The 9766-nt window shown below is 39.9% G+C and overlaps 1 protein-coding gene across 1 annotated transcript in view; it reads left to right on the top strand.

The window, feature by feature from the left end:
- The first annotated feature begins 1804 nt into the window (after positions 1-1804).
- Positions 1805-9766, top strand: part of LOC310788288 (polyserase-2-like) — a 26118-nt gene continuing 18156 nt past the window's right edge. The window contains exon 1 of the mRNA XM_083649841.1: positions 1805-1939. Coding sequence (XP_083505967.1) covers positions 1882-1939 — 58 coding nt within the window. The 5' untranslated portion in view covers positions 1805-1881. The remainder of the gene's footprint in view (positions 1940-9766) is intronic.

Raw genomic sequence — 9766 nt, 5'->3', positions numbered from 1 at the left:
CTTGTAAAAGACATTTGACATTTGATTTGTTTATTTAGACGGGACAGTGCAAAATTAATGGACACAAAGAACATAATCAGAGTGTAAAAATTGCCGGATTTAGCACGAGACTCGAGCATGAGGCTCGAACACGTTGCACATGGCACGAGGCTAATTTCCATCCATAGTCCCCAAAACAAACAGGACATACTTGGACATACCTACATACAATAGAATTACACACAAACAATACATACATACATACATGCAGCCGGCAGTAATGGTTTCTAAATATACTCAGATTTGCAACATGAAACATGAAACATTATTATTGTTTTGAACGAGTAACAAGGCACACTTCAATATTATACAGGTACAATCCATTTGTTGAAAAAAGTACAGGGATTACAGTCCGAAACTACTCCAATACTGGCGGCTGGGTTAGAAAGGAAAAAGGGGGGGGGGGGGTAGGTAGGGCAGCAGGGGCTGATGGAGAGGCTTCGGTCTCAACGGGATTTTTAACTGGTTAAATAAAGGTTCAATAAAAATAATAATAAAAAGAAAACGGGTCCCATGGACCCGAACACCACTTTGGACTTTGGACTTTGGACTTTAAACATGTCTGATTGAGTTCTTCTTTAAACAGTTGTGAGACAATAGATGGCAGGAATGCAGCCAGGTGAGCTCGTTTGTCTCATTCCACTCGTGAGATTCACACTAATCCCTGCACCACTGAGCACTGTCTGTACTGACAGACCTGCACCACTGAGCACTGTCTGTACTGACAGACCTGCACCACTGAGCACTGTCTGTACTGACAGACCTGCACCACTGAGCACTGTCTGTACTGACAGACCTGCACCACTGAACACTGTACTGACAGACCTGCACCACTGAACACTGTCTGTACTGACAGACCTGCACCACTGAGCACTGTCTGTACTGACAGACCTGCACCACTGAGCACTGTCTGTACTGACAGACCTGCACCACTGAGCACTGTCTGTACTGACAGACCTGCACCACTGAGCACTGTCTGTACTGACAGACCTGCACCACTGAGCACTGTCTGTACTGACAGACCTGCACCACTGAGCACTAGGGCTGTGCAATAAAATCGATACTCAACCCTTGAACCCCAGCTTTCTAGCACCTTCCCATCCCTATGGCCCCTTTTCCCTTGCACCCTCATCCCCTCACTTGCCCCCCCAAACACCACCTATTATAGGTGCCACTAATCCTTCCCAGTTCCCACCCCTCGTACTTGCCCCCCCAAACACCACCTATTATAGGTGCCACTAATCCTTTCCAGTTCCCACCCCTCGTACCCCAGCTTTCTAGCCTTCCTCTCCTATGGCCCCCCCAAATTCACGTTGACAAAGTTTGGGACCTTTGTGCAAAGTTTGGTTTATTTTTATGCATGGGAAGTCCAACTTCCCAGAAGAAGAAGAAGAATATGAATATTGGCAAATACAAGTAGTGGCCCTGCCGCTAATGGGCTTGCTTGATGTGCAATAGGCCTTTTTCACAGCAACCGTTTTGAGGTGTCAAAGCAGGAAGTAAAGCAGGTGTAACCAATAACATTAACGAGGGCCCTGACACTGCAACACCTACATGGAATGGAACCATCATTGGTTACACCTGCTTTACTTCCTGCTTTACCACCTCAAAACGGTTGCTGTGAAATGGGTCAATGGAACAGGTGACTTGGGGGCACTAGGAGTGTTTGCTGCCTGCCGGTGAGGTGTGTAGCAGCAGGTAGGTGTGTAGTAACAGGTAGGTGTGTTGGACAGAGAGAGAGAGGTGTGTCTGTGTGGGTTGTGTTGTGTTTTGTGTGAGGGAGGGAGGAGGAGAGGAGCTTATTTAAAGCAAAGTGGAATTCTAACCTTACCTTAACTTACCATGAAGGCTGTCTGCAAACTGCTGTGTGTAGCAACTCTGCTCACCGCACTGACACACGGTAAGTCCCTGCACCACCCTACATACACCATACAGCCCTGCACCACCCTACATACACTATACAGCCCTGCACCACCCTACATGGTTGCAGTTGCCACCTCCGGCCATAAACGAATGCAGCATAATTAGACTGCTATATGGATTAATGGCAATTTCACATCGGCATCGGCCTGTGCCACTCAAGAGGCCGATAACAGCTATGTGAAGAAGAGAATATCATATATATATATATATGTATACAGATCCTTTCCAAAAAATTCGAACATCATGGAAAGTTAGTTTTTTTCCATAATTCCTTTAAAAAAGTGAAGCTTTCATAGATTATAGATTCATTACACACAAAGTGAAATATTTATAGCCTTTATTTGTTTCATTTTTCATAATTTTGGCCTATAGCTCCAGAAAACCCCCAAAACACTATTTCAGGAAATTAGAATAGTTTGAAGAAAACCAGCAGTTACTTCTCAGTTATGACTGACTTCAGCCTCAGTCCACTCCCTCTGAATCTCAGCCAAATTTTTGAATCGTCTTTGCTTGACAATCCGCTGAAGCCCACGGTCATCCATGGTATTTCCATGATATTCTAAATTTTTGGAAAGGATATGTATATATATATGTATATATATATATGAGAATAGAGGAAAAACCTGCTAAAATACATCAGTATGAATAAATGACCACTCGTGTTGTGCCATCATCAGTTCCTTTAGGTCAGGGGTGTCCAAACTTTTTTGAATGGGGGCCAGATTAGATCATGTGAAAATGCCGGGGGGCCACCTGCTTCTCGCATCATATGGATTATAATTTCTTTTTTATCTAAAATCACGTACAAATGTACTCGAAAGACTTTGTTTATCATCTGAAAACATTAGTTCTGCCTGTGTTGTTCCTATCTGGTGCTTCTACAAACTGTATGATAGTGCTGTCATCATTAGGTGAATGGAAAAAATGCAAATTGAACTTGCTTGATTAACCAGTACTGTGTGGAGGGCCACATATAGTGTATTTTGAGAGACAAGCCAAGGGCCGCTTAAAATCTGTCTGCGGGCCGCAATTGGCCCCTGGGCCGGACTTTGGACATGCCTGCTTTAGGTCATTACAGCAGTCGTGTGCTTGTGACATCAGTTCCTTCACGTGTGTCCAAACTTTTTTCAATGGGGGCCAGATTAGATCATGTGAAATTATCGGGGGGCCGGCCAGCTACTTCTCGCATCATATGGGTTATAAAAATAAAAATAAAATCACAAACAATAAAATTGTACTATAAGGATTTTGTTTACCATCTGAAAACATGAGTTCTGCCTGTGTTGTTCCTACTTGGTGCTTGTCTACAAACTGTATGATAGTGCTGTCATCATTGGGTGAATGGAAAAAACGTGAAATTAACTTGCTTGATTAACCAATACTGTGTGCAGGGCCACATATAGTATATTTTGAGAGACAAACCAAGGGCCACTTAAGACCAGTCAAAGGGCCGCATCTGGCCCCTGGGCCGGACTTTGGACATGCCTGCTTAGGTCATTACAGCAGTTGGGTACTTGTGACGCACTTGTGATATCATCAGTTCCTTTAGGTCAGTGGTTTTCAAAGTCTGAGACTGTGGGCCTCCCCCCCAGACAAAGCCTGGAAAAAGACGCCCCCCTCGCTCAATTCCTGGATGCCTATTGGATCATGATTATGTTATTTGATCCCATAGACACTCAAGAATTTAGCTAAGATAGCCTGATATTTATGGTATGATATATATATATATATATATATATATATATATATATATATATATATATATATATATATATATTATTGCTGTTTGACATACTTCAGACTACACTACTGAGCTGTCATGCTGTCATCATGCACTGAGCTGTCATGCTGTCATCATGCACTGAGCTGTCATGCTGTCATCATGCACTGAGCTGTCATGCTGTCATCATGCACTGAGCTGTCATGCTGTCCTCATGCACTGAGCTGCCATGCTGTCATCATGCACTGTGCTGTCATGCTGTCCTCATGCACTGAGCTGTCATGCTGTCATCATGCACTGAGCTGTCATGCTGTCATCATGCACTGAGCTGTCATGCTGTCCTCATGCACTGAGCTGTCATGCTGTCATCATGCACTGAGCTGTCATGCTGTCCTCATGCACTGAGCTGTCATGCTGTCATCATGCACTGAGCTGTCATGCTGTCCTCATGCACTGAGCTGCCATGCTGTCCTCATGCACTGTGCTGTCATGCTGTCCTCATGCACTGTGCTGTCATGCTGTCATCATGCACTGTGCTGTCATGCTGTCCTCATGCACTGAGCTGCCATGCTGTCATCATGCACTGTGCTGTCATGCTGTCCTCATGCACTGAGCTGTCATGCTGTCCTCATGCACTGTGCTGTCATGCTGTCCTCATGCACTGTGCTGTCATGCTGTCCTCATGCACTGTGCTGTCATGCTGTCCTCATGCACTGAGCTGCCATGCTGTCCTCATGCACTGAGCTGCCATGCTGTCTGTCATCAGTAAGCTGTCATTATGGCTGTGAGGAATGTGTGCAGTAGCATTCTCTCAAGCGTTTACTAAAGGCGACCAAGACCCGCTGGAAAGATTAGGAAATAGTTGTACAGTTCATTCATTCTATGAGCAGGTTCAAATTCAAATATACTTTTCTCACAGAAGTTTTTATTGTGTTGTTGGCACACAGAAATACAGATATAGACAGAGCAGCACATCAGCATCAACACAAAAAATAGTAGAATAAAACTAAAACATGTAAATACCTGCCCTGAGGGCAGGTATTTACATGTAAATTTCAAATTTACATACACAATTTACATACACAATTTCACATTCAAATTTACATTACATTACATTATGTCATGTCATGTAACAGGACAGGCATTTACATTACATTATGTCATGTCATGTCATGTAACAGGACAGGCATTTACATTACATTATGTCATGTCATGTCATGTAACAGGACAGGCATTTACATTACATTATGTCATGTCATGTAACAGGGCAGGCACTTACATTACATTATGTCATGTCATGTAACAGGGCAGGCATTTACATTAAATTATGTAATGTAATGAATATAACAGGGCAGGTATTTGGGATTTCATATCCAAGAATATTTTTGACAACCGCATTGACATTTTCCCCAATACAGCCATATCTTTGTACAATTCCAGAAAATATGTGACCAATAAATATAAGAAAATGTTAAAATGCTTTCAATACAGTAATTTATGTTTAGTAGGCTATGTTTTCAGTATTGTCCAGGCTGGGTTTTTCTTTATAACGTCTGTATTCTGATTAAATCTAAATGTATTACCAAACACAGTTGCCAAATATTTATAACGCTGGACAATTTCAACATTGTCTCCATGAATAATTGTTGGCAAACTATTACTTTTTGGAGAAATTATCATTTCCTTTGTCTTTGACACATTCAAAACCAGAAATGGCTTATCACACCAATCTACATTGTCTAATCCAGTGTTTCTCAAAGTGTGGGGCGGGCCCCCCCTGTGGGGGGGCGGGCCACCCTGTGGGGCGCAGTGGCAAAACAGGGGGGCGCAGGGGGAAATGCAGAAATGCAGCGCGGAACCAATGTTTTGACGTCAGACTTTTTCCCCGGTGAGCAATAAATGAACCCCGCTTCTGTAGTGACTTTGCATTCATTCCATGGATGGTTCATTCATATTACCAAATATTTTAACTTGTTTTGTTTAGTTTTGCACAGGTTGCACTTGATTGTTATTATTTTGAAAATATGTGCAGTGCAAAACAGGTTAATTGCAGCCACTAATACAGTGATAATAGGACTTAATGCAAATTTTTAGATAGAACTTTATTGATATTATTATAACAAAGTGATTGCACATTTCATTTGATTTTTATCTGCTGGAGCAATCTGGTTAACTTTGTTCTAGCAAAGTGATTGCAATTGCAATTTCTGTTTGATTATTTTAATTTAGTATTTAAAAAAGCAAATGTAGCAGTCACAAAATGTTGTATAAAGTTGAAATAGAAGTTGTTTTATTTGGACAACATTACTGAAAGAAAATAGAAAGGAATGGTCATGATCTTGATGTTATTTCAATGAAAGTTAAACTTGGACCATTTTGTTACAATTTTGTTGGGGCGGTGGGGCATGAACATTTTTCCTCTTCCAAAGTGGGGCATGAACATTTTTCCTCTTCCAAAGTGGGGCATGACAGAAAAAGACTGGTCTAATCTTACTGAACACTGAGGGGTTAACATGTAACATTAATTTTATTGGGCCCCAGTACACAGTAACGTTTTTTATTGGCAATTGTCATTATTCCAGATATTCCAAGCCTAGGAGATCTGTCATTGTAGATAGGCTACTGGATGGCATGGATGGATGCTACTTCAGAGTCACAGTGACCATGCATTCTTAAAAAATAATTTTAACATCACGTGTGTTACGTTGCTTATCTAATGTACAGTAGCAACCATTTTGAGTTTGTACTCCCATTGGTGCCTCTTGGCCAGGTTGTCATTGTTCTCAATTGACTTATCTGATTAAAAGATAATAAAAAAAAATGATGCTCCCTGCCGAAGAAGGCCTTTCGGCTGCCAAATAACTACAATTTGTTACACCATAACTACGCTTTGTTACACCATTGCTTTGGAGAAACTAATGATGACAAGGCAAGTTGATTTAGATAGCACACTTGCACACACACAGCAATTCAAATGGATTAACATAACATGGATCAAAAGAAAAGAGCAGAGAGTGTTACAAGGTCAAATATAAGATCGAAAAGGTCACAGTGCAAAATGATTTGCATATTTGTATGCAGTGAATTTATATATATATATATATATATATATATATATAATTATGCAGCACTATGAGTCTATACTGTTTATTAATAGGTTGAATTAGTTTTTAAGTTGTCTCATGATAAGCAAAGTTTAAGTATATTAAGTTCATTTTATGTGTTATCTTTGTTTAGAGACGAATGGCCCAGAGTCAGTTAGCGTTTGTTGCACGTGTATTGTCGTTAAGGGGTGTTGAAAAGTGACAATGTGTTAATGATGTTGCCTTGTGACACAGTCATTTTCAACTGGAACTTATTTCCTGTCAGGCCAGAAAAACCCACTCAGGACAATGTGGGTAGGTTATTCAAGATTGTGTTAGGTGTAAACATGTCATTACCCTTCTCTGACAAGCTGTAAAACCTGTTTGAACGGCAGCTGCCATGTGGCTAAACAATTAGCAGATAAGCCATCAACACCACATTAGATAACAGGGAAGTTATTAATAGTTACTTTTCCCCAAAATAGCCCACAACATTTTCCATACGGGGGACAGAAGCACGTTGTCCTGGGAATCCTGGAAAACTGGACCAGTCGTGCCACATTGCTCATTTTCAATTGGTAGGACTAAATAAAACAAGGAGATACCGGTATTCATTAAACCTATGGGTTTTCCATATCCATACCCTGACACTATAGCATAAACCTATGGGTTTTCAATATCCATACCCTGAAACACTATAGCATTAAACCTATGGGTTTCCAATATCCATACCCTGAAACACTATAGCATTAAACCTATGGGTTTCCAATATCCATACCCTGAAACACTATAGCATTAAACCTATGGGTTTCCAATATCCATACCCTGAAACACTATAGCATTAAACCTATGGGTTTCCAATATCCATACCCTGAAACACTATAGCATTAAACCTATGGGTTTCCAATATCCATACCCTGAAACACTATAGCATTAAACCTATGGGTTTTCAATATCCATACCCTGAAACACTATAGCATTAAACCTATGGGTTTCCAATATCCATACCCTGACACTATAGTATATTGTTATTATCTATCTATAAAACGGAGAAAGTGGGCAATGTTCGTTTCTGTCTGTTTCAAGAAATTTGGCCGGCCACAGCTCTGCCGTTTTACATGCGATCGGGCTGAAACATGAGGCACACACACAGCGGCCGAGGCCTAATCGAGTGCGCATAGAGTAGTTGTCACAAAAGTACACTATCCATGTCATTAATCAATATTCGAATGCATGTAATGCAAGCTATTATTTTAGCATTTGTTATGGTGCTTTGGCTTGCATGCTGCCTGTTCTTGCATGCTGCCTGTTCTTGCCTGCTGTCCTGCCAGCTTGTATGTTTGTCAGTTCTGTTTGTCTCTCTGTAGGTTACTATAAGTTACATATGACTCGGGTTGGGTACCCAAACCCCATACCACTATGGTACCGGGTACCTTTACAACTGGTAGTACCGGTACCGAATTGCAACACAAGTATAGGTGCCTCATTTAGGTGCCTCTCGTGCCCGAGCTGCTCAGTGAAATATCTGTTCCGGTCCGCACCTTCACTAACATGATTGTTTTAAGCGCGTCGCTTGAAATCCTCAAATTAAAAAGCCCACTTTAAGATACATATTAGTTCACTTTAAGATACATATTAGTTCACTTTAAGATACATATTAGTTCACTTTAAGATACATATTAGTTCACTTTAAGATACATATTAGTTCACTTTAAGATACATATTAGTTCACTTTAAGATACATATTAGTTCACTTTAAGATACATATTAGTTCACTTTAAGATACATATTAGTTCACTTTAAGATACATATTAGTTCACTTTAAGATACATATTAGTTCACTTTAAGATACATATTAGTTCACTTTAAGATACATATTGGTTCACTTTAAGATACATATTAGTTCACTTTAAGATACATATTGGTTCACTTTAAGATACATATTAGTTCACTTTAAGATACATATTAGTTCACTTTAAGATACATATTAGTTCACTTTAAGATACATATTAGTTCACTTTAAGATACATATTAGTTCACTTTAAGATACATATTAGTTCACTTTAAGATACATATTAGTTCACTTTAAGATACATATTAGTTCACTTTAAGATACATATTGGTTCACTTTAAGATACATATTGGTTCACTTTAAGATACATATTAGTTCACTTTAAGATACATATTAGTTCACTTTAAGATACATATTAGTTCACTTTAAGATACATATTAGTTCACTTTAAGATACATATTAGTTCACTTTAAGATACATATTAGTTCACTTTAAGATACATATTAGTTCACTTTAAGATACATATTAGTTCACTTTAAGATACATATTACTTCACTTTAAGATACATATTACTTCACTTTAAGATACATATTAGTTCACTTTAAGATACATATTGGTTCACTTTAAGATACATATTGGTTCACTTTAAGATACATATTGGTTCACTTTAAGATACATATTGGTTCAGGCATTGGTAAGTATCGTTTTAGCGCCGGTATCAAAATGATAATACAAAATGATATCCATATGACTACATGTTGTGTTTTGATATGGACTCAAGTGAGACCTAATGCATCCATTGGTACCAATCATGTCATGCTAGCTTGTCGGGAAGGTGGATAAACAACGCTCCAAAGTTAGGCTACATTTTGGCGAGGGAAAAGCTGGCATATAAAGGGGTCTCTTGACCTCTGACCTCAAGATATCTGAATGAGAGAATGGCTTCAACTCATCAACATTCTTTAGTCACTCCTTTACTGATCATCTGTCTTTCATGTTCACTCTGTTGCCTTCAAAGTAAAGAGGGAGAGAAGGAGCATGATGATGCCATCAGGGCAGGGAGAGCAGGTGACATGGAGGTGAGGGAGGAAAGGTGCAAATATTGATGTTTAAGACTGAATAAAGGTCGTCGGCCCTCCCAGCAAATCTGTTCCCCCCCGATGTTGAGTCCATGGCTACGGCCTTGCCCATCATTTCATTATTTAAGCA

Source organism: Poromitra crassiceps (genome assembly GCF_964638095.1).
Source record: "Poromitra crassiceps genome assembly, chromosome: 13".
NCBI classification, from domain to species: domain Eukaryota; kingdom Metazoa; phylum Chordata; class Actinopteri; order Beryciformes; family Melamphaidae; genus Poromitra; species Poromitra crassiceps.
The sequence above is the reverse complement of the archived record's forward strand: the minus strand, read 5'-3'. Positions and strand labels throughout refer to the sequence as shown.